The sequence below is a fragment of the Candoia aspera genome, chromosome 1 (genome assembly GCF_035149785.1).
Source record: "Candoia aspera isolate rCanAsp1 chromosome 1, rCanAsp1.hap2, whole genome shotgun sequence".
Classification (NCBI taxonomy): domain Eukaryota; kingdom Metazoa; phylum Chordata; class Lepidosauria; order Squamata; family Boidae; genus Candoia; species Candoia aspera.
In genome coordinates, this window is record NC_086153.1 from 243,769,111 (window position 1) to 243,796,098 (window position 26,988).

The following is a 26,988-nucleotide window of genomic DNA, read 5'->3' on the forward strand; positions in this document are numbered from 1 at the left end:
TGGCGGACATCTATACAGTCGGTAAAAACAAGACCTGGAGCTGACTGTAGTTCAGATCACAAACTTCTTCTTGCACAATTTAGGATCAGACTAAAGAGATTAGGGAAGACCCACAGATCAGCTAGATATGAGCTCACTAATACTCCTAAGGAATATGCAGTGGAGGTGAAGAATAGATTTAAGGGACTGGACTTAGTAGATAGGGTCCCGGAAGAACTCTGGACAGAAGTTGGCAGCATTGTTCAGGAGGCGGCAACAAAATACATCCCAAAGAAAGAGAAAACCAAGAAGGCAAAATGGCTGTCTGCTGAGACACTAGAAGTAGCCCAAGAAAGAAGGAAAGCAAAAGGCAACAGTGATAGGGGGAGATATGCCCAATTAAATGCAAAATTCCAGAGGTTAGCCAGAAGAGATAAGGAATTATTTTTAAACAAGCAATGCGCGGAAGTGGAAGAAGACAATAGAATAGGAAGGACAAGAGACCTCTTCCAGAAAATTAGAAACATTGGAGGTAAATTCCAGGCAAAAATGGGTATGATCAAAAACAAAGATGGCAAGGACCTAACAGAAGAAGAAGAGATCAAGAAAAGGTGGCAAGAATATACAGAAGACCTGTATAGGAAGGATAACAATATCGGGGATAGCTTTGACGGTGTGCTCAGTGAGCTAGAGCCAGACATACTGAAGAGTGAGGTTGAGTGGACCTTAAGAAGCATTGCTAATAAGGCAGCAGGAGACGACGGCATCCCAGCTGAACTGTTCAAAATCTTGCAAGATGATGCTGTCAAGGTAATGCATGCTATATGCCAGCAAATTTGGAAAACACAAGAATGGCCATCAGATTGGAAAAAATCAACTTATATCCCCATACCAAAAAAGGGGAACACTAAAGAATGTTCAAACTATCGAACAGTGACACTCATTTCACATGCCAGTAAGGTAATGCTCAAGATCCTGCAAGGTAGAATTCAGCAATTCATGGAGCAAGAATTGCCAGATGTACAAGCTGGGTTTAGAAAAGGCAGAGGAACTAGAGACCAAATTGCCAATATCCGCTGGATAATGGAAAAAGCCAGGGAGTTTCAGAAAAACATCTATTTCTGTTTTAGTGACTATTCTAAAGCCTTTGACTGTGTGGACCATAACAAATTGTGGCAAGTTCTTAGCGGTATGGGGATACCAAGTCATCTTGTCTGCCTCCTGAAGAATCTGTATAACGACCAAGTAGCAACAGTAAGAACAGACCACGGAACAACGGACTGGTTTAAGATTGGGAAAGGAGTACGGCAGGGCTGTATACTCTCACCCTACCTATTCAACTTGTATGCAGAACACATCATGCGACAAGCTGGACTTGAGGAATCCAAGGCTGGAGTTAAAATCTCTGGAAGAAACATTAACAATCTCAGATATGCAGATGATACCACTTTGATGGCTGAAAATGAAGAGGAACTGAGGAGCCTTATGATTAAGGTGAAAGAAGAAAGTGCAAAAGCTGGCTTGCAGCTAAACCTCAAAAAAAGCAAGATTATGGCAACCAGCTTGATTGATAACTGGCAAATAGAGGGAGAAAATGTAGAAGCAGTGAAAGACTTTGTATTCCTAGATGCAAAGATTACTGCAGATGCTGACTGCAGTCAGGAAATCAGAAGACGCTTAATCCTTGGGAGAAGAGCAATGACAAACCTCGATAAAATAGTTAAGAGCAGAGACATCACACTGACAACAAAGGCCCGCATAGTTAAAGCAATGGTGTTCCCTGTAGTAACATATGGCTGCGAGAGCTGGACCATAAGGAAGGCTGAGCGAAGGAAGATCGATGCTTTTGAACTGTGGTATTGGAGGAAAATTCTGAGAGTGCCTTGGACTGCAAGAAGATCCAACCAGTCCATCCTCCAGGAAATTAAGCCAGACTGCTCACTTGAGGGAATGATATTAAAGGCAAAACTGAAATACGTTGGCCACATAATGAGAAGACAGGACACCCTGGAGAAGATGCTGATGCTAGGGAGAGTGGAGGGCAAAAGGAAGAGGGGCCGACCAAGGGCAAGATGGATGGATGATATTCTAGAGGTGACAGACTTGTCCCTGGGGGAGCTGGGGGTGTGGACGACCGACAGGAAGCTCTGGCGTGGGCTGGTCCATGAAGTCACGAAGAGTCGGAAGCAACTAAACGAATAAACAACAACAACAGAAACTCCCACAGTAATTGGCACGAGACAAATATAATTCATGTATTATACTGGAACAAGTACATTGCATCTATCTCCTAGATGATGTGATGGAAGCAGCTGTATATTGGCTTGCTAAGTTGTCTTTAGAGTAGAGATCCTAGCTTGCATATAGTTGTGGAAATATGCTTGGGGTAAAACTGGGTTTTGACTGCACTTGTCACATACCAGCCAAAATGTAGCCAAACAGACTAGTTTGTTTCATATACTTATACCATTAGCTGGAAATTCTGCATGTGGCATGGATACAACTAAAGTAGGGAGGGAGGGAGGATTGTGCAACTATGAAAGAAGGGTAACAAATCTGAATGAAGGTGTCTGATCTTGTGGAGTTAATATATACATGAATTGTAGGTTTAATTACAAATAAAAGAATTGGGCAGAAAGAATTACTGCTGTGGGCATATATGAAAGTAGGAATTCTTAGGTTGATGATGGTGCATATTATGCTCAAGTCAACAGTGATAATTAAATAAGCAGGGATGTGTTTTGGAGGAAGATTGAGCAACAATCTGAATGAATGCAATCTGTGGGGAAAAATTACTTTTAGGTGATATGAATGGATGGATGTGAACAAGATGAGTACAGAAAACTAACTGGATTTTCAGAGACTCACGAAAGAATGAGAATGGTGACTGCTAGAGCACCACTTTAGGAAAAAATGCATTTTTTTTTTTAGAATACATGGTTTAAGCATCCATGTATTCATTTGTACACATGACAAAGGAATTAAAATAAAAGCATGATTGATTGATTGATTGATTGATTGGTTTATGACGAAAGACTGAGAAAATGAGTGAAGGATACAAGATGATATGAGGTTCTAAAGGTGGAGTAGACTCATTTTTGGTAGGGTCAATAATGGATCTTGGGAAAAAGGGTCATGGAAATAAAAGAAGAAATAACGTAATGACTACAGAAAGTATAAGATGAAGAAGCATTAGAAGATAAATTAAGCTTCTAACAGAATGAATGGAAAGTGGACATAAGGAAAGAAGGTGTGGAAACTGCTTGGAACATTGTGAAAAGAATTATGTTACACAGTACCATAAAACTGTGTGGAGTTATGCTAATGTGAACTATGAAAAGGTGATAGGTGAAATAATGAAGCAAAAGAGCATGTGGATGAGAAAAAATGCATATTAAAGTTCCTCCAAAAGGTATGACGAGAAAAATACATTGTATTATATGCATTGAGTGAAAAAGGTAGTTGCAAACAGTCAAAGAGCAAGGAATAATTAAAAGAGGCAGAGAATATGAAAAGCAGTGTTGATGGAAATAAAAAATTGTTTGGAAATTAGGTGAACAAGTCTAAACAAGAAGACTCAAACAAGCAGAATGAAATTAAAAATAAAAATGATGAAATAATTTGGAGTAAAACTGAACTGTTATGTAAGGAGTAATTTAGAGATTTGTATAGGGGAAGGCAATGGCAAACCACCCCGCTATAGTCTGCCAAGAAAACGTCACTAAAGCGGCGTCCCCCCAAAGGGTCAGACATGACTCGGTGCTTGCACAGGGGACCTTTCACTTTCACCATAGGAATTCCAGGGATATAAAGGACAGAACAGAAAATAATACTGTAAATATTATGGTCCAAGAAAAAAAAGATGAAAAGGAAGTCATGCATGTATGAATGCTGATCAATAATAAGGTAGGAGGTGCAACTGGAGAAATGCTAAAATATGGATGTGGTCCGCTTATGGAGTGACTGTGCAGCTTGTTCAACATATGAGTAAAAACTACACCTATGTCTGACAATTGGAAGAATACTGTTATTGTGCCCTAACCTAAAAGGAAAGGAGGTAAGAATGAATACAAAAACTACAGGAAGAGTAATTTGTTAAATGTGCCTGAGAAGACATCTGGCAGAATTCTGACTGAAAGGAGAGATGGCACTAAGTAAAATTTCAGAAGTGCAAAAGAAAAAAAAAGTTTATGATATGTTTGTCAATTTAGAGGAAATGTACAAAAAAATGAACTAGGCTTGAATTATGGTACTTTTGCAAGCACATGAGGTTGGTTGCTAGATGCAGTAACTTTAAGGAAGTTAAATAATTCATAAGTTCATGAATTTGTAACAATGTAACATAAAAAGAAATATAGCATTCAAAGAAATTACACTGAACTAAAACCAGCACTGTAATTAGAACATAAACATTTTGCCTGGGTTTAAAGGACAACATACTAAACTAAACATACTAATACTCGAAGTATGTAGGTTGAGTCATGGCAACTAGATTTCTTTCTGTTTGGTTGAAACGTTTCACTACTTGTCCCCCATTTTTCATGCTGCTCTTTCATTAGTCCCCAGGAAGATTAAGACCACTTCACAAGTTTACCAGGAAGGCCACTCTTAACGATCCACTTGGGGATGAACAAGAGATTTAGGTGTAAGACATCCCAAAGACAATCCACACCTCCATGGCACAGTTAACAGCCATTCAGGTGTAGGGACAATGCAGCCACCCTGGAAGACATATATGGGGTCCCCCTTACCAACTTTTGCCCAGACTGAAGAAGCTGCTAGGACAAGCAGCTAAACGTTTCAACCAAAAAGGAAGAAATCCAGTTGCCATGACTCAACCTACAGACAATTCCACCTGGATGACTGAGAATCTTCATCGACATACTAAAAGTAGCAACCTGACTCCTAACAAATGGGAACTGAAGTTGATCTATCATTAATGCTATCATTAATGCATCATAGACAGGGCAACAGAGGACATGGCTGGCACCACAGAGACAAAGCACTGTTCTACTGGGTATGTGCAGAATCTCTGAGATAATGCTGAAGGCACAGTCTGTAAGCAAAAGAGCACAAACGCTTTCCCCAGCAGCGCACCAGATACTGTAAGAGGCTTCTATGTTTCTTATAATGGTGGCACCAGAAGAGACACCTGGAGCACCATTGGAGGATGACTCAGAGTGAGTCTGGCCAACACGGGCAGAGCCCATATCAAGGATTACCTTGTGGCGATAAGGGCAGTGAAAAGTTAATACTTTTCCATCCTTGTTGCATCCAGTGATAGCTGTCTGGCAGTCCTGTTTAGGATGACCCAGTGACTGCTGGGCAGAGAAGGCCCTGTAATGGTATGTGCGAATGACTCTGGGGAGACAGAAGGAAGAGCCGCAGACTAGACAACAGTTAAACGGATGGCAGCTGAGTCTGCAGAAGGAATGTGGGCACGGCAAATGTTTCTAAAGGGATCCTCCCTAGTTTCTTGGACTGTAAAGGTGAGGTGGGAGAGATTTACTTTCAGACTTGCAAGATTCTGTTAATCTAACCTTACAAGAAAGTTAAAGCTAGTACTTCTGGGTGTGCTTCTTTTCTGGACTACCTCACAAGGCTAATAGGCTCCCAGGATCATCTACAGGGCCACTGTGAGGAATTTTCTGGCTATCTAGCAGATAAAGTCAGATTCACACTGACTTTGGACTCTGACTAATGTCCAAATTCAGTGTGGACATCAGCTGATGTTGTAGTGTGAACTGGGATGAGTTTGAGCCGGTGACTCTTAAGGAAGTGGACAGGGTTCTCTGTGCTGTCAGTATGGCCACCTGTTTATTGGACCCCGCCTCCTCCTGGGTCTTGAAAGTGACCTGTGGTTGGGTCCATGCATCAGCCTCTCTGAGGGAAGGGGTGGTACCTCCTGCCTTGAAGGATGCAGTGGTGCATCCCCTCTTCAAGAGGCCGTCCCTGAACTTAGAACTTTTAGCTAGCTATTATCCTGCCTCCAACCTTTCCTTTCTCGGGAAGGTTGTTGAGGTGGTTGGTCTCCAATTGATGGGAACCCTGGAGGAAGCAGATTATCTAAACCCATTTCAGTCAGGTTTCATGTTGGTATTTATCAGAGAGACAGCCTTGATCATGCTTGCAGTAGACTCTCACCTGGAAAAGGAAGAGAAAAGCTAAAAACCTAAAAGGTAGTGATGGGGGATTGCAGGCAAGGTTCAGTTAGAAATGCAGCACAACTGACAGCTGCCATCACTGAACAAAGTGCTCTTCTCTCCTTGAAGAGCCTCCATTAGAAAGGAGAGTTCCAATTTTCACCCTAACACAGAAGTCTTGGTCTAGTGGTCTCCTCCTCTCTCCCTTCTCCTTCCGGGTTGTACCTTCCTACATGGCAAGAACTGTCTTATTGCTGAGCCTTTAAGCTTAGATAATCTTTTTGCCTGTTTTTTCATTTTGCCAAAGAGTAGAATAAAAAATGCTCTACAATTTAGCACCGTATTTTCATTTCAAATGTATGTGAAGTTTAATTCACAGCAAAGGAGCCAGAAATTGACATAATACCAAGCGTTCTAAACCTCCAGGCATTTTGTTCCATATGATATTGTCCACTCTGTTCATTTCCAGTGTACTTGTCAGTTCTAGGAAGTTCTAACCACTGTACAGTTCCTTAAACACTAATTGCTGAACAGTGATAATATACTCCAAGCACTAATGCCATGTTAACACTTTTTTGTGTTTTCTTTAATAACAGCTCAAAATAATTCATAGACATTCATCCCAGCAATCCATATAACTCTTTAGTAACACAGGCCATTGTGCTATCCCCATATTAGAAAGTGTAGTCTGCATATATTGGCACCACTGAGAATTTTGATAAAATGTGTTTTGAACAATGTGGCTGAGTAGGTCCTAATTCAGGGACATACAACATGATGCCCTCGGCACAAATATCTTTGGCATTTACCAGGTATCCTGCCCTATCCATCTTAAATGTTAATTAGTAAAATAAGTGAGATGCAGGCATGCAGAAAGCAAACCCCTGGAATATCCCACATTAGGCACCACTGACATCATTCTTAGGGGGGAAAAAAGAGATTCTCACTGCAACAATTGGAAGCAAACCCACAGTGGATAAAGGAAGCTGAGCTTACTTTCTGGAGGGAAATAGCAGCAAGCAACTGCATTAGGGTTTCTTGTTCGCAGATTTTTGTTGTTGCTGCTGTTGTCAATATGGACTGTGGCTAGTCCACCTTAAAATGATGCTTTGCTAAGGCAGCACAGCAAAACCCTCTGCCTCAATGAGGCAAAACACCTTGCGGGGGGGGGGGGGGGGGGAGTCGCTCTGCCTGTGAAGCAGAGCCAGATCAGCCAAACCTCGATCAAGCTTTTTTGTTGAATAAAGAAAACCACTTTGCCACTCTACCAGTTACAAACAGGCCAGCAGGGCATTTCATCTGAGGTACTTGGAAAGCATGTTTCACTTCAACATTCATCAAAATGAAGCCTCCCTCAGAGACATCTATGGCCTTAACTCTTGTGACTGGTCATGCTTATTACAGTAGCCATTTCTGAAGGGATAAATTTCTTCCATGGCATCCATTTTGAGAGACATCCTATCACATGCCCTCAACTCCCCCTAATATATCCAAACCTAATTCACCAAGGCTACTACACAATGCTTTTTGAAAATAAATCTAATATAAATGGAAATGGCTTCTCTTTATCTCTTCTGCTTACAGCTCTCACTTAAGCACTAGAGCGTGTAAAGCATGTATGACCAGTCTCTGCAGATCATGGCACTTAGTTGACCATATTTTGACTCAGAAGCAGGGCCAGATCTGGTTAGTATGTGGATGAGAGATGACCAGGAAATTCCAGGCCTATTTCAATTAACTGGCAAGCTAAAACACATCTTGGAAAGAAGCAACTACACACCCCATCCATGTTGTTTCCAAAAATACTACATGACAAAATCAATGAAGTCACCAAGAGTTGAACTTCTCTGTTTACATGTAATCTGTCTAACAAATTTCCCTGTCTGTTATAGTAGCTCCTCTTCTTCCTTGGGCATGATCTGGTTGCAACTAGTTGTGCCTTTTTATCACAAGGTGAAGCACTACATTCTTTGGCTGACATCTGCTGCTTCAGGATAAAATAAATTCTTCACCTTACTTTGAATCTTCTGCTTTTAAGTCAGACAAGTTAGAAAGTCACTCATGCAGTCAGTATTCTCTTTTCAACCCATGGAACTAAAAAAGAAACAGACTACATATATTTTGCAAATACCACAACTTTCAAGCAAAATTGCATCTAAAAATCCTAAATCTAGATGTGGTTTAGGGCAACAGATGAAGTGTTTTTTTAACTAGTGACAATGATCTTCAAAGAGGAACTGCACTGCAGTGCCAAACAAATGAAAAACACAAGGACAGCACTAACTCCAGACAGAAAAAAATATAGGCCAAACTATGCTTGTCCCAGCAGATGGTAGCACTTGGCTGACCTTGCCCAGGCCTGGAAGCTAAGCGGAGCTGGACCTGGTTAGAACTTTGATGGGAGACCCATAGGAAATATTATACCCTCAGCTGGGTAATTGAAAAAGCATCCCTGAAGGTGGCAATGGTAAACCACTTTTTACTGTTGCCAAGAAAACTATTTGGATGTGTTTGTGAAATCATCAGGAACTGAGCTTGATCCAAAGGAGAGTTAAATGTAGGGAATTCAACTCCCAGATTGCCTTTCAACCCATCTGATTGAAAATTCTAGGAGTTGTAATCCCAGCACATCTGGAGACTGGAGCTTGGGAAGCCTGAAATACATACTGTTGAGAGCAAAGCAAACTGGGACACTTAACTAAAGCTTATGTGCATCACTCCCCACTTTCTCTTCCAATATCTAGTTTTTAGAAGGACAAACAAATGTATCTCTCAAGTCTTCAAATCAGAATCCATAATTACTTTTTGATCAGTCTGGAATTCTGAGAATCAAAAACTTGGTCCATGATGAAGCATTCATGGGCCATAGGAGGCACTGAAGTGCACTGTCAGTATGTTTTACATGGTAGTTCACTTCTTCCTAGATATGGACGTATCGAACCCATCTCTGTCTTGGTCCTGTTAAAACTAACATTCCATTACTTTAATACACATACACACAGTCCTCACTTACCAACCACAATTGGGACCGGCAACTCTGTTGCTAAGCGCAATGTCACATGACCATGCAAACTTACGACATCAGTTCTGGCTGAGGTCGTTAAGCGCAATGTCACATGACTGCAACTTGCTACTTCCTGCTGACTTCCCCATTGACTACACTCATCAGAAGCTGGCTGTGAAGGTCGCAGATTATCATGTGACCACAAGATGCCTCAACCGTCATAAATGCGTGCCAGTTGCCAAGCACCTGAATCATGATCACATGACCATGGGATGCTGCAATGGACACAACTTTGAGGACCAGTCATAAGTCGCCTTTTTCAACGCTGTCATAACTTTGAACAATTTCCAGTTAATTTGGAAATCAAAGTTAATATACTGACTTGCTTATTATACTACAGAATTACTCTGTTTTTGGTTGCAAGGCAAAACCACATAATCAAATCATTCTACGGATTCTCTCAAATCGAGTCAATTGAATCAGAAGTTTTGAACAAAAAAGAGGAAATGGTTACAAGTGCAGAGAATCTCCACTTCTTGAAACCTACTAAGCAGCATATCACAGAGGAACAGAATATATATATATATATATTGGCTTATTAAAATGTAATTTGGTAAGTTAAAAAAAAGCTAGGAGATGTTGGGTACTGAGCTAGACGAAGTATCTTTTGGAACCACTACTTAAACCTTTTGTCCTTACTGGATAATGTAATAGCAAGGGGGAAAGAATATTTGCTATTTGTTATCTCTCCTGTTTAAGACAGGGCACTAAGAATTAATTCGCAGCCCCAGTGGTTATCATGCAGTGGCCACTATGGAATAACTTTTCAGGTAGCACTTCCTAAACTTTAGAAGCAACTAATTTTATCAACTAGATCCAGAATGTATCTCCTTAAAGCATTAACATTTTTCACAGGCTAGGAGGTCCAATTCATTTATTGCCATCCCTCTGTAGAATGTAGGAATTGCAATGAGGATGAATCTAGGGCATCCTTGACATGTAATCTGCCAAGCATCTGAATAAATATAGATGGACAGATTACCACCTCCCAGAAAGGACTGTTAGCCTTGTACTTTAAGGACGCTTCTCCTTCAGTCTAAGCCAAAATGGCTTTCCCATGATTTTCATCTATTGGTTATAGACTTGTTTCTGGAAAAAGAAATAATAATACTGACATTAATAATATATTAAATTTATATGCTGTCCAACTCCCAACGACTCTGGGCAGCTTACAATTGTTAAAACATTTAAAAACAAAGAACGATAGAAAAAGCACACAAACAAACAGCACAAGAAAGAAGAACAATAATGGCAAAGAAAATAAGCCCAGAAGGAAACAGAAAGAAGAAAAGGTGCATCAAACATCTTCTCCAAAGGCTTGGGTGAATGGCCAGTTCTTTAAGGCCCTTCAAAACACCAGGCTGGGAGCTGTTCGAATCTCAGGAGAAACTTCATTCCAGAAGGCAGGAGCTGCTACAGAGAAGGCACACTTCTGGGAACCCAACAGGTGGCATTGTTTAATCGATGGGACCTGGAGTGCGCCAACCCTGCCAGATCAAACCAGTTGGATAGATACTATGGGAGATAGGTGGTCCTTCCCATCCAAGGCCTATGCCATCTAGGGTTTTATAGACCAACACCTTGAATTGCACCCAGAAGCAAACTGGCAACCAGTGCAGCTGGCGAAGCAGAGATGTTACAAGGACATGCCCATTACTGCCCGCGCCACTGCATTCTGGACCAGCTGAAGCTCCTGGGTGGTCTTCAAAGGCATCCCCAGAAAACAAGTCTGTTCTATCTTCTAATGGCAATTTTTCAGATATTATTATACTTATTTTCTATCCCGCTTTTATTATTTTTATAAATAACTCAAGGTGGTGAACATACCTAATACTCCTTCCTCCTCTTATTTTACCCCCAACAACAATCCTGTGAGGTGAGTTGGGCTGAGTGTGTGTGACTGGCCCAAGGTCACCTTTCATGCCTAAGGCAGGACTAGAACTCTCAGTCTCCTGGTTTCTAGACCGTTGCCTTAACCACTAGACCAAGCTATGCCCAGGGAGCCAGTTTTGTGTAGCTGTTGAGGCATTAGGCTACACACCCGGAGACTGTGAATTCTAGTCCTGCCTTAGGCAAGAAGCTGTCTGGGTGACCTTGGGTCAGTCCCTCTCTCTCTGCCCCAGGAAGGAAGCAATGGCAAAGCACTTCTGAAATCTTGCCAAGAAAACCACAGGGACTTATCCCAGCATTTGCCAGGAGTTAACACTGTAAGAGCCAGTTTGGTGTAGCACCAGGCTCCGTCTCAACTGAATCATCATAAAGATATTGAATAACACTTGGCCAAAACAAAAGCTCATGAACTACAAGTTGTAAATCCCTGTTCACAATATTTCTTCCACTTTTTCCATATCAAATATAAATTCTGCTATAGTATATAAGTTAGTGTAGTGTAATTAAGGTGTTAGAATGGAAGTAGGAAGAGCCAAGTTGAAGTCCTCAGTCAACAACACTGTTCAATCAGATAATGGACTAGGAAATAGTAGTCACTTTCTCCCAGTTCAACCTAACTCACAAGGTTATTTTTGTACAGATTAAAAAAATTAGAGGAAGCCACATGGATGCGACTATGAGCTCTAGAGGAAGTGGGATATAATGTGAGATAAGAAGGAAAAAAAAGAACAAGACAGACTAAAAACCGAATATTTATTTATTTTTCAAATTTCTATCACTGCCCATCTCTCCCGAAAAGGGGACTCTGGGCAGTTTACAACAAAATCAATAGTATTTGAAAGATAAACATTTGGCTCCAACTATTCAGTGGTCTGTAGAATTGATGTTACCATCAATTTATAAATCAATAACTTATCAATATAGATTAGTTATGATCGTAACAAATTATGCCTTCCATTCATTGAAATGTTATTGTACAGCTTTATATATGCATGTATAACATATGCCCTGTATGTTTTTGTTTTATTTTTTAGCTTTTTTCCTTCTTTTATAATTTTATATATTTTTCTTTGGGGTTTTTTTGTATTTAGTTAATAAAAGAATGAGAATTTAAAAAAAGCACTTGTAGAAGTAGGAAGCCTATACATTTTCCACCCTTTCTCCACAATTATAGCTACCAAAAAAAAAAATCATCTGGATTTACTTTAGTCCCAGAAAAGCCTGAGAACCAGGTTTATATTCAACATGCTTACTCTGAAGTCTTTTGTTAGGCCATATAGCATTAAGAATTCAAGGAACCACCCAAAGGGTGACTAGGAGGAAGAATGAGGGGGAAAAAAAGATCTACTGGCACCCACTGCAAAGCAAACATATGCAGCAGTTCCTTTAGAGGACATGGAGCTATTCAATGTTTCTATGTTAAGGAAATTCTTTTTGCCCCCAATAAAACAGGACTCGGTAAGAACTGAAAAAGGCCAGAACATTCTTCACACTGCTGAAATATCTAAGATGATAATTGCTTATCAGCAGTGACCCAAAGACGCCCTACTTCACTTTAAACAGGAAACTGTTCACTAGATGTGTGTAAAGAATGTGAATTAATTGAATGAAGGTAAACACCAACCAGTTAAGCTACCATACATCTTGTTAAACATGAGAAGTGTTGGAAAAAAAATTAAAACTTAGGATTGTTTCAGAAGCTATATTAATTGGCAAAGATTCAATGTGACTATGAAAATACGTACATGACTTTAATATGCAAATTATTATTCAAGATTCTTCCAGATACTTATGACAATACTTAAGTTATTTATATTTGAAACAGAGAAAGAGAGATACAGTATGTACTGTGTCCCCTTAAGATTTCATGGTGTGTGACTATTTGTGCGTGCCCGTGCGCGCATGTGTGCCTTTGAGTCATTGTTGACTCCTGGAGACTGCCTGGACTACTCCTTGAAGTTTTCTTGGCAAGATTTCAGAAGTGGTTTGCCCTTGCCTTCTTCTTCCTAGGGCTGAGAGACAGCGAGTGGCCCAAGGTCACCCACCTGCTTTTGTGCCCAAGATGGGACTATAACTCACGGCCTCCCGGTTTCTAGCCTGATGCCTTAACCACTACATCAAACTGGCTCTCATTTTTAATTTATTACAAGCTATTTTGGTAGCAACATATAAATAGTTATGACATTTTTGGAATATTCAAAGATACCAGTAATCCTAACAAAAGTTTTGTGACTGTTATTATTGACCTCATATGGCAGAAACTGGGAGTAGAGGCTTATTTAAGGCTTTTATAAATTCAGAGCTGAGGTGAAGATTGACTTTTTGGATTAGAATTCCCACTCTTAAAGATTGTAACAACTCACCTGTATTTTAAAAATTCCCTTTTGTAAATATTTTTTGTTCTATTCACTTTTTCTCAAAACTACGGGTAAGCAATCAGAAAGCTACCTCTGTTTTAAGAGTTTTAGGTGAGGCAATTTTGATGGGCATGCAAGAGACAGCTATCTCAGCCTTGGGCACATACATTTTCTTCTTTCATCACACATATCGCAAGAAGCGACAAACCAGTCTTTTGCTTCAGTTCAGCAGATTCCTCAGTTATTATATTCACCTCAGGTATTGGTGCTAAAATAACCTAGACAATTTCAATAACAAATCAACATTCAATTGTGAATTCCACTCTGTTTAACGCTACATTTCCTGGCTCATATATGATGCAGGAACTTGATGAATTGAATCCATCCAAACTTCTGGCTACAGAAGGGATTGTGAGGGCTTGGTCCTATACACGATTATTTACTTTCTTTCCTGATATGTACAAATAGGGCCACAAGAAATGATACACCGACCCCATATACTAAGCCATACTGTAGCTTAGTTTTGATTAGTATGTGTGAACCTACCCCCTATGGCTTAACTTAAACCAGGCAGCTATGGTTTATTCCACCGACAGAAAGACTGGTATACAAATCTATTAAATAAATTGAAACTAAATTTAAAAATCTTATCATCCTATCATTAGTTCTGCTTACTCCTCTCTGCGTTACTGCAGCATTTTGTCATTACTTCCCTACTCTTTGTTTATGGAAATAGGTTTATTATGTCCCCATAGTCTCAGAAAAAGTTAACTCATTCTGACAATGATACTTGGAAATACGTATCTTTTTAAAAGTATTCCTATTAATTCATAATGGTTGATCTACCTCACACTGACGATGACATTCATGAAATCAAAAAATATACACAGAAATAAATGTATTACACAATTTCTCATTACACCATACATGAATAAATACCTCAACTTAAGATAATATTCTGTCAACTTTAAGAAACAAAAAACATCCTGAGTTATACTGAAGAAATTAGAAATAATTCATGCAAGTAGTTTTTTTCAGAATGGCTACATAGGACTTTGAATTGTGAAATTTGAAATCCATGGTGAAACAGCAGGAAAACATTTTTTTCCTATGGAAAGCACAAGCCATAAAGTTTTTAGTACTACTCAATATAAATAAAACAATCCAGGTTCACAAAGCATAATAAGTTTATTAAATGAAGTATATTGGTTGGATTCACATAGCATACTGAGCCAAAATCAGTAAATAGTGTTATGGCTTACTATGATGTGTGAAAAGAGATTACTGTATATTAATGATAAACATATAACCACCACATGGGAACTATGCAGAAGCCTTGTTAACTGATAAGAATCCCAGGGTTTATCACATATTAAGAATCATGGCTGAGCAAAATGAAAACAAAACCACAGATAATTAAGTGCCTGGTAAAAATCTCCAGCTAAATGCAAGTTGGCTATTAATTCAAAGGATTATCTTGCTACACCCAAGAGCATACAGTGAAATGAATTATGCTAGTGTTCCTGGGCTAGAGACTCTTATGCTAAAATTAAAGTTGACAGAGATTAACCTGGTGGGATCCAGGCAGCCAATACTGAGATTCCTATTCTGCCACAAACAGAAAGCAAAAAGATGGAGCAAATTTGTTCTGTTTTTCCAAAGAACAGAACTGGAACCAACATACGGAAACCTCAGTGAAACAGTTTTCAAATGAGCATTTGGAGATTTCTTACACTGATTGACCATGGAATAGATTGCCTCTATTGGGAATGAGGGCTTCTTTGCTAGAGGTATTTAATCAAAGGCTTGATGGCAGTAATTACATCCTACATAGTGGTTTGAGCTAAACAATAGCCAGGATCGTTTCCAATTGCATGGTTCTCCAAATAGATAAGCCAAGCTGCATAATACATATTGCACTGAACCACTGAACCAGGATGTTTTAAAATCATGATTTTTAAAACATCCCAGCTTAGTGCAGTGTATGGGTCAATGGTCTGGTTTACACACTGGGGTTAGGCAAGGGCTCAGTCTTTTTAAACAACAATGAATAACATAAGGTGTTCTTCATTAAGACTTAAGCACCCAGAATGCACTAAAGAAAACATATACTGTACTCATTTATAGTTAGGTAACCCTGAGGCCAAGAGGTTTTAATGTTAAGGGCAATCGATAATAGATGCAAAACAACCCATTCAGGAAAATAATCTGATTTAGCATTAATTACAAACTGTCACAATATGGTATAGGAATTAAGGATCTCCTCACTGAATTGTCTGACATATATGATCTGTTGGATATATATTCATTTACTCGTTTATGTTCCTGTGGCTCTCCCAGTCTCATCCAGTTGCAAAGGCTGGCTAGTGCAACCAATGGGGGTTTGGACAGAGCACAGACTAGGCCAGCCAACGTAAATAACAAGAGTGACAGTGGTGTTGGCTGCAGTTAGTAGTGCCAACCTGCCAACTAGCGCAACATTTCTTACCGAATTCTCTGCTCCTGTTCCTGCTGCTCATTTATCATTGCCCAACATAAATTGAGCAATGCAGCATAACCAGACGCTTTCACACCACTTAAAGTGAGGAGGGAGAGGAAAACAGTCATCTTTCACCATACAACAAGAGAGGCAGAAGCTCCCAAAACAACTTGGCTGGTAATTTTCTGAGCAGCTGGAGCCCATGTTGAAGCTAAGACTTTGTTTCTTTAAGGAGACTGGCTAACCCAATACACAGAGGAAAAACAGAAGGGAAATGAAGCTTTTATTGCAAATTTCAGGAAATACTGAAAATGAAATTAGAAAAAAAGGCTTTATTTAGCCCAATTGTTTTATCTTATTAATGACTGCAATCTGCACTTAAGCAACTATAGTATTTTTGCAATAAGAATCTGCAAAATAGTAACTGTGGGGCCTTAGGCCCATAATATCACCACATCTCTATGGTTCTAATACAGGATACTTCAGATAATCTCTCTGGTTTAATGGTATCTGCTCTAAATGCATCTTACAAAATGTCCAAGGCACCTATTTGCAGTTTCTGCTCCATGTCTTTCTCACCCAGTTGAAATTTCTAACCTATCCCATAATGACTGAAAAAGCAATCCTTCTCCATAGTCTATTCACCTCCAAAGCACAGTACCCTATAATTTTCCTCATCCCCATTTATACTGAGATTGAGCATATGCAAGCCTGTACCCACCAAGCATGCATATAAGTTTACCAAAGCCAACTGACTCTGTGCCACGAATTCTTGGCATCATCCTTCATCATCTGCCAACAACCTGCTGCCAGTTGGACAACTGCTCATTTTTATAGTTATGGTGAGTCAGGTATAGAAAGGCAAGGGTTCAGAGGATGAGTACGTTCTTCCTTTTGGTAAGCAAGTCTCTGTTAATCCACAAATATGAGTAAATCTAACAATGAGTCTCTAGTTAAATCTCCTTAATTTGTTCCAAAAGGTATTCCTAAACCATGGCAAACAAGATTAAGAAAATGCTTTCAGAAGTTCTAAACTGGCACATACAGTATCCATCACCACCACTGTGACAATCTGACACCTTATGGGAGTGAGGGAGAGGATACACAAGCACTTCTCTCTCAGGCTGAAACTAGCAGGGTGTTTTATGCTACCTGAAAAAGATGTCAGTAACATCAACTTATTTGAAATTATTTTCCATTGGAGGCAAAATACAAATCCTCAATAGAGCTAAGTGCCAGGATGCAGGAACTGGCATGTGTATACTTCACAAAGGCAAAGAATTCCAAGGATTTCTGTTTTTCATCTGAGTTGTGAGATTATCTGAGTGGCTTGAAAAAAAAATTGTATTCCACAGGTTCAAGAGCTAATCATTACTCTGAATACAGAATATGTTATTAACCTGTTGTGATTTTTTTGCTTAGTACTGTAGTTATAAATTTCTTATTTTGAAGTGAAGGGACAGCAATTAACAACGCTTAAGTTGGGAACCAGTCCTCAGTTCTTTATTTATTCCTTCAGCATTGTCACCAATTAGCAGATCTTGACTGAGCAGCAGAAAAAAATGTAACTGACTTTTTTTTTCTTGCCTTAAACTCTCCATATGTTGCACACACTATTTTTGGAAGAAGCAGTATTTTGTTGCTAGATTTGAAGCCAGCCAACTCACTCATTCTTCAGCAGCAAATCATACTACAGATCAACAGATCTGTAACTTAGTTCTTTCTTTCTCTAACAGAAGCAAATTTACTTGTTATGAAAATTCTCTCAAATGCAGTTTGCATTAAGTATAATTGAGAGATAAATATTGACAAAAGTGCACAGAACTCGCCTTGGACATTCAACTATAATATTAAAACGTTAAAGAGAATACCATTATCAAAATGCTCTTGCTACTTGTTAAGTTCTAGACATTAATTTTCCTTTCTATTGCACTGTAGAAGTTATATTTAGTCCTGGCAAGTAGAAAGAGATTACAGAGATTTAGGGCACTGTTCACGTCAGATAATGCAATTATTTGTTACTTTTTTCACCATCAACTTTATACATCCCCAGGGAGACAGCTTGGCCTGTCTACACTGATTCTTTGTATCATTAAAAAGACAAGCTGGGCTTAGGTGAACTGACATTTTCCTGCAGGTAACTGTCTACTGAACAATCCCTGCTGGGTTCCCATATTACACTAAGCCATAGTGTGTTTGATTTTGGTGTAGCATATTGTGTGAACCAAGTTAGATCCAAACCCTAGTCCATCCAGCTAAGTATTGTCTAAATTAATAACATAAGCAAAGCACAAATACGTAATATAAATACACTGACTAGAAAAGGTTACTTATTATTTGGGAAAACTATCTATCCTACTTCCACATGACAATGCAACTTTTTTGTGTGTGTGTGAACTCTGATCTACCAGCATAAACATTATCTGTCATGATAATGGCTAGATTCACATATTGCTCTAAGCAGGGGCTCTCAAACCTTTTCAGGCCATGGAAACTGTTACTTTAAAAAAGTCCCAGAATCTCTGTCAAGAGGCAGAGCTCTCGTGATGGAAATTGACTGCATTTGAGCTTTTCTCCCTTAGTCTTTCATGGAACCCCATCTAGTTCTTGCAGAACCCTAGGTTTTTTCTTTAAAAAAAGAAAACAAACAATCCTGCTTTAAGTTTCTGTGGTCTGCAAATTATGGTTTATATCTTAGTGAATTAACATTAAGCCATAAACCATAATTTACTATGATAGCAAGAATCACACAATATACTTAGTGAAAAAACAAATGGGCATTCATGCATGCAGTTGAGTCCCATACAATTCCATGAAAGGAAAATTAACCTGGATTCAGAAATTTAAGAAATCTACAAACAAGCCATACATTGCACCAACTGGCAATGCTCAAGTGCTTTATCATATCACTGCCATCCCATGAAGATTCAACCCCCTTCTCAAGACCTTACTATCGCTACCTGCAATGGCATCTCAAACAATCTGGTTGTGCAGATGCAGGGATAACTCAACAGTATCCCTTGCATCCTCTGTAAACTTATATAGCCAGTTTGGTCTAGTGGTTAAGGCAATGGGCTAGAAACCAGGAGACTGAGAGTTCTAGTCCCACCTTAGGCATGAAAGCCGGCTGGGTGACCTTGGGGCAGTCACACTTTCTCAGCCCAACTCACCTCACAGGGTTGTTGTTGTGGGGAAAATAGAAGGAGGAAGGAGTATTAGGTATGTTTGCCTCCTCGAGTTATTTATAAAAATAATAAAGGCGAGGTAAAAATAAAATAAATATAAATAAATAAATTGCTTGCTTGGAATGGCAAGGGTCTAGGAAAGACAGCTAGGAATGGCAACCATTGCTCAACTGCTGATTCTTTTCTGGGTGATGGTTACTCTTCCTCCTTTTCACTTTTACATTCGGTCTCCAAAATTTACAGGAAGGCAAATGATCTTCAGTGACACAGGCAATTTAATGGTGCCTACTTCTCCTTGCTGCCTTGCTATTCATTTGCAAGACAAGAAAAAAACTGTTACGTTTATTGCTCTGAGTAATCCCACACCAGGACAATTTCTGTATCTCACTTCTGCAGGCAATGACTTCTTCCTCTTTTTCTGTGGTAACTATGAGAACTTGGACGGAGCATGAATTAGCCACCATTATTTTCTGACCATTCACTGCCTCCTCCAACCCTCTAATTAGAGGAATTCAGAAATTACTTTTTAGCACCTGTGGCTATGGTTCTAACAAGAAATTGTTCAAACTAACAGCCTCCAAGCCCCGCCTTGGACTGGGATTAGTTGTCATGATAGTGTGTCCACGCAGCTTCGCTCTCTCTCATTTTTCTTTTCCTCTTCCATGTGCACATTACCCCGTGATGGATTTCAAAATGTCAGGGGGTCTTCCAGGTTGTTTTGAAGGTGAAAGAGATGCTGGCTATTGAGATGGCAACTTATTTAAGCTTGGAATCTTAAAGTGACTTCTTACTGAGGAGGTTAGCTGAATTGCAGTGCAGTGGATAGCTGGGTTCACACATCCCATTATATCATAAAGTTATGGGGGGGGTTGTGCAAACTTAAGTATTGTGATCTGTAAACCCTCATTTATGGCTTAGTGTGTTCTGTGAATTCAGCAAGTAGTTTATTCAGTAAATCATAGGTTAAACAAACCAGGTCACTGCATTCTTTTTAATTATTTTTATTTTAGTAATGTATAAATTAAAAATTAAAATTAAAAAAAATTACAGTGAAAGTATAAGTAATAGAAGGAACAGAGGTGCAGAATAGAAAATAGAAAAAGGGGAGAAACACAAACAAGAAATACAAACATATATAGACATTTAATAAATTGACTTCCAACTTCCTTTACAAAGTATACACAACAAACCTTTCATACAACCCTTGTTTAACTTTATATTATTGCTTCTACTTTTCCCAATAACCTGTAATTATAACTAATCATCGAAACCACATGTCACTATTTTGACTATGTTCAGTTACATGCAAAAAGTCAAGAATGGCTTCCAGTCTTTCTTAAATTTTATCAATGTTTTTTCTTTGGGGGGGGGGATGCAGTGGCGCAGCGGCTTAATGATTCTGGAGTTTGCCGGCCAGAAATGGTCAACACTCCAACGGTTCAAGCCCAGCTCCATGTGACGGAAGTGAGCTCCCGTCATTTCGCCCCTAGCTCCTGCCCACCTAGCAGTTCGAAAGCATACCACCTGAGAGTAGATAAATAGGTACCGCTGTTTCGAGGGGGGGGGGAATGCTGGCAGCGCTCTGCACAGGAGCAGGAACCAACGCTGGATCTGCCTGGATGCGAACAGCGGAGGATTGGTGGGAAAAAAGCCCCGGATGATCCAACTTCCCTAGGAACGCTGCTGGCCAGCTGGCGTGAAGCTAGCTCACCCTCTTGTGGTGCACCGGTGCAACAAAGAACTAGTAACTATCGGTGCCAGAACATCTACTGTGTGTAAAAGCATTGTAGACTCCCTGGCATTGTATGCCATACACCAAATAAATAAATAAATAATAAATGGTTTTTTTCTTTTATAATAGCCATCAGTTTCGCCATTCCTGCTAATTCCGAAAGCTTAACTAACCACTCCTCAACTGTGAGTGATGCCTGGTCTTTCCAATGTTGGGCCCAAAGTAGTGTTGCTGCCACTGTCATATAAAGAAGTAAAGCGCCATGCGCTTTTTCTAGGTGTATGTCCATCGCCCCCAGTAAGAAAATTTCTGGTCTCAATTAAATGTCCATTTTCAAAATCTTTTGAATATATATATATATATATATATATATATATATATATATATATACATCCATCCATCCATCCATCCATCCATCCATCCATCCATCCATCCATCCTTCTTTAACTTTTTTACAAGGCCACCAAAGGTGGTAAAAGGTTCCTTCATGTCTTTTACATTTCCAGCAGATGTTCAATACTCCTTTATACATTTTAGAAAGTTTATCTGGTGTTAAATACCATCTACACATCATCTTATAGAAATTTTCTTTAAGGTTATACATACTATAAATTTAAGACCCTTTAACCACATATTTTCCCATTGTTCAAGTTGGATGTTATATTGAAGTTTTTTCACCCATTTTACCGTACAATCTTTTACTAGTTCCTCTTCCGTTTCCAGTGTTAACCATTTGTACATTTTAGTTAAAAGATGATCATTTGAACATAATTCTCTTTCAAATATAGTTTATCTCTTTCAAATTCATATCATTTATCAGTTTTAAATCTGTTAGTTGCATATATGGAACCAATAGCACTTGAAACTTTGTACGGTCAAATCTTCTCTAGTTTTCAATCTAATGCCTCCTTGATGATATTCCAACAAATCCTTGTATCTTATCCAATTACAGTTACTCATCATCTCTCTTCTGTGATAGGCTTCTTGTGGAGATACCCACAGAGGTATCTTGGGACATATTCTGGGTTTATATTTATTCCAAATTCTTAGGATGGCATGCCGAATATAGTGATTTCTACAGTCCATGTTGGCCTTCACCTTATTATAACACAAATAGGCATGCCACCCAAATTTCAAGTCATGACCTTCTACCAGGTCACTGTATTCTTAAAGCAATGCTCTGGATATGTAAGCATTGGAAAGAATGAGTTTCACAGCCCATTCAATGACTGGTTGAATAAAACACAGTTGTTTGGATTTACTAACATGCTAAGCTACAGGCAGGCATCCCATGGTCCACATGTTCAACCACTTTGACAAGTTTAATGCACCTATTTCAACCCAGATCAATGAGACATCAGTGTTTCAGGTGACAACACTGAAATGAGGCTGAACATTTTCTTATTTCCTCAGTGATGTCACTATCATACCCTGGAGGCCCTCAGAGGCTGGATTTCTTTTTTTACTATAAAAAAGTACAACCCACAGCCACAAAAATGTTGCTACTTTTGTGCTAAGCCATAAATCATGGATTGCAAACCATTAAAGGTTCTGTTCAATCATCTTGCTAAGTCAAAACCTACATTATGACTTGACACAAAGTGTGAACCCAGTCATTAAAAAACAGCATTTTTAGCTCTTTATTGAATACCATGTTGGGTCCCTTAAAATTCTTAATATGAATTCTCAGACGATGCAATGGTTTTGTACATCTGTGGCTTCTCATATTTGCAAATTTTATCTGGAAAAGAATACATGCTGTTTGCATTCCTGCTGTTGTATATTTTTCCACTGGCTTCTAGGGATGCCAAACGTGTAATAATTTGATCATGAAATAAAATAGCTATTCCTTTCTCAGTTACATCTTCACGCATTTAAGGCTCATGTACCCAAGATTTTTGGAAGTGACAGTGAAAGAGATCCCAATGATACTTACAATTAACTACTTACCCCTATTAGGTTGTGTAGTTGTACAGTACGTGCTCACCTTATCCCTGAGGGCCAACAGAGGAAAAGAAGGAGGTTCTGTCAGGTTGTAGGGGGGGGAGAATTTGGGGGGGTAGTTGAGAGGGAGTTGGCTGGAGTCCTGGATGAGGGGGTTATCTCAGAGAAGGTAACAGGCTGGCTGTTCTCCACTACACAACTTAAGCCAAGTGTCCACTGCAAGCATAGCTTCTATGGTCAGTTTATAGTTTGGTGTGTTGTGCAAACCCAAATAATTTGGTTAACTGAAAAAGCGTTAATATGATATGCAAATGCAGCCTAAGAGTAGCAATGCCGCAGAGGTGTACATGTGAAAACAGATCAATACTTTGGCTAATCTATCCATTGTTAGGAGGAAAGAGGTCGTGTTCTGATGAGCAGCATGTTTAAAGCTCTTCAGCAAAAGGAGGTAACTGCATATCCCTAAGAGCTGTTCAGACTGAAGTATTATATAAATCTTCTAAGTTAATAAATGACAACTGCAGTAACAATGCAGGAAATGTTGCTGTTACCAATATTACTAAACCTGAAAAAGATCTATCGTGTCATTAACCAGGTTAGGGAACCTGTAGTCCTCCAGATTTAGCTGAATGGTAACTTCCAGCAACCCCTGCCAGCATGCCCAGTGGTGACAGATGCTAAGAGCTATAATTCAGCAGTATCTAAAAGGGCAAAACTTCTCCACCTCAATATAAAAAAAACACTAACCCCCTTTTAATTCCTAGAGTGCTCCTTACTGATAGCAAATGCATCACATGTAGGATGCAGCCTTTTAAAGTTGCAAGTATTCACAGCTGGGGTTCCCACTGGCCGTAAAACTTGAAGGCTGAATTCACCCTCAATCCCAGCATTGTTTAACATTGGTTTAGCATCTAGCCAATTACAATATATTCTATAAACTAAATTCAAGCAGCTATGGCTTAGTATAATTCTACAAATCTTGGTTAGAATCCTAGCTTAGTACAACATGTCAACCAGACCTTTGTTTTTGATGGCATTAGTCTAGAAACAAGTCCTTGAAAAACCACTAAAATGCACTACAATGCAGGATAACAGCATACTGTAAATGAGGGATATGTAACTCTTCTGGGCCATGGAGTGATAAGCTGGGGGCCGTATACCAAAAACTTTCTATTTAATTTGATGACATTTATATTCAAGGGAATATAATTACTCTTCAGTCATGTATTTAATAAATCCCTCTTCCTCTGCATTAGAATTATGTAACAAATTTTGGAGATCCCTAAAGACACCCACAAGGATTTAGGGAGCTGGGTGTAGTCTCCATAACTGAGACTGAGCTACAGCAGAGATGCACAATCTTTCTCCAGATCAATTAATCAGATCCAACATGACTTCCCCTTTCTGTACTCCCTCCATGAATTAATGCCATTTGTTACTCCATTCTACTGGTTATCTCAACTATCTACCATCTGCCCATTTTGTAATAACAGATTAGAATAATTGTTTCCTCTATAAGTTCATATGAAAATGGATATGCATTGGGGAAAGAAGGAAGGTAGGTTTGCTCCTTTTGCTCTATGGTTCAGCACGCTAAACCACAGGCAGATAAATATAGTGCAAGTCAAAGACTGAGCAAATACTTCAGCAAGTATGAGAAGGGTAGCAAAAACGCACCCTTCCATTCCATTAATGCTGAAATGCATTAAAGCAGCGTTTCTTGGAGTGTGGTCCAAGGATGCCAAGGGGTCCCACAAAACTCTCTCAGGAGTCCATGAAATCAAAATTGTCAGCCATTGAAGGTATGTGCAAAAATTTAAAACAACGTTCAGTATTATTTTTTATTAACAAATATAGGTTTTTTTCATGAAAAATATTAGGTTTAATATTATTTTTACATGATTCAATAAATATTCTATAAATGTACCAATTTTAATTTTTAATATGGTAAATATTGCTAAATATAACCCATACAAATATATGCTCTTTGGGGGTCCTCCATAATTCTTAAAAGTGGGAAGGGGTCCCAAGAGCAAAAAATTTAAGAAACACTTCATTAAAGACTAGATTTACCAGTCAATTAACAGACATGTCCTCAGGTTACAGATCAGATTAGCAGCACAATCATTTTTCAAACAAGTCAGGAAGTCACTTCAGAAAACAAAAAACATTCAAATACATATTTGAAATCCCATGAAATTCAATGGAATGCACAGACTAGGTTCATATATTATGTTAAACCATGATTTAACCAAGACTGAATAAGCCACAAAAAACTATTAAAAGTCATGAACCTTGGCTGTGAAATAGTCTACACCTGACACATACTTTGCCTTTACAGTATTTTTTGTTAACACGGTTACTTTCCAGTCACATATTTAACCATTTCTCCTTTCTGTCATACTAAAAAGTGCAACCCTGAAAATGTTTTTAGAGTTCTTTGGGGGCTCACATTCAGAGCTTTAAGCCACTGGATTCAGATCTGGGACTTCTACCACAAACTACGATTTGCAAACTTGAATGGCAAAAGACAGTCGCACAATAACACCAAGCCAAAAACAAGTGACTGTGGTCTTAGCATGATGGATGAGACAGGCCACAAACCACAGACCGAACACCTTGTATTTGCTTATCTTTCATTCCAATGTTAATGATAGTAGAATATTGGACTGCAAAAATCTGGGCAACCAGTAAACATAAAAGCATTTAACTCTCTCATCTAGCGGTGTCCGGATTTTTGTAGTCCTAATAGTCGCCTAGAATGCATAAAGAGGTTTGATCTATTAGTGTCGTATGTATGAGGATACATACGCACAATTCAGTAATTGTAAGTTGCCACAACCAGGCGCAGCTTTCAGTCACGAGTGAATTGTTCCTGCACCGCTAAACCCTCGTGTGCGTGTGCCTTCGAGTCAGTTTTTGATCCCCGGCGACCGCCTGGACTAGTCCTTGCAGTTTTCTTGGCAAGGTTTTTCTGAAGTGGTTTGCCACTGCCTCCTTCCTAGGGCAGAGGTAGTGTGACTGGCCCTCATGCTGGGGGGGAAAAAACCTAATCCCATTGACCCGAAGCGGTTTACGGGCGCCTAATTTTGCACAGGACGGACGGGGTTGCAGGAACGACTGTGGGGCAGACGCAAACCTCCAGCATGTCTCCCAGCAAAAGCTGCGCGAGAAGCCTCCCGTTTTCCGAACGGAACAGAGCGACTAACGAAAGCTCTCCCCATTTCCCGACCGAAGAAGCGGTGTCACAAGGACGGCGGAAGAAGGCGGGGGGAGAGGAGAGTAAACAGGTAGGAAGTAGGCAGTTAAAGAGTTGAAAGCTGGAGGCGTTTAGGAGAGCAAGTTTATGGAAGGTGGGGGTGGGGCTACCTCCTCCGCGGCAGAGGTGAATGCGGGGATGGTGGGGGAGGCGGCCAGACCACCGAGAACTTCTCCCGCTGAGGAAGGTCGATCTCTCCCCCCCCGCCTTGACCTCAACCTCCAAACGCCTTACCTTGCCGAGGTACAGCAGAAACGTGAAAAAAACCTGCGCCAGTCTCCTCATGGTGTCCAGAGGCGGCGGCAGCAGCAGCAGCTCGGGAATGCGCGCTCACTCAGCGCCGATATATGTAGTCATGGCAGAAACTCTCCTACCCGCCCGCCAAAAATGAAAGACGGGAGGAGGGAAACGGAGAAACAGCGCTGCTTCCGTCTCGCACCCTTCTCCAAGTAGCCCTCTGCAGCGTGTCCCCCGCGGTCGCCGAGAGAACTCACGGACGACGCGAACGACAGGCAGAAACCCCGGCACAGCAACCGTCTGGGGAGGGCAAAGAGTCAGCCACCGCCCCTTTCTGACCATTCATCGCTTCCTCCACGCTGCTGCCGCCGCTGTTTCCAGAGGACAGAAATTAAGCCCCACGTTGGCGGCAGTTAAAGGATTGGTTTTCAGCATTTGCTGCTGGGAGCGGAGTAGGAAGTTGTTCAAGACCGCATTCCCTCCCCCTCCCCCTCCCCCTCCCCCTCCCCCCTCCCCCCCGGACTGGGGTTAGGGTGGAAGTGGCTCACTAAAGCTTTTTGTCCTCCCGCTTCTTCCTGCACGCATTATTTCTTATTTTCTGTGGGGGGGATTCCAAAATGCGGCTGGATAGGGGTCTTCCGGTTTGCTCCGAGAGTGGGAGTGATATTACCCGGATTGCAACTGGACGACTAGGATCTTGGGAAGCAAACTATTGCACT

The 26,988-nt window shown here is 40.0% G+C and overlaps 1 protein-coding gene across 1 annotated transcript in view; it reads right to left on the bottom strand.

Moving 5' to 3' along the window:
- The window catches only part of PTPRJ (protein tyrosine phosphatase receptor type J), a 110,872-nt gene extending 84,287 nt beyond the window's left edge, over nt 1-26,585 (bottom strand). The window contains exon 1 of the mRNA XM_063289368.1: nt 26,267-26,585. Within this exon, the coding sequence (XP_063145438.1) occupies nt 26,267-26,317 (51 nt within the window). The 5' untranslated portion in view covers nt 26,318-26,585. The remainder of the gene's footprint in view (nt 1-26,266) is intronic.
- Nucleotides 26,586-26,988: the final 403 nt, after the last annotated feature.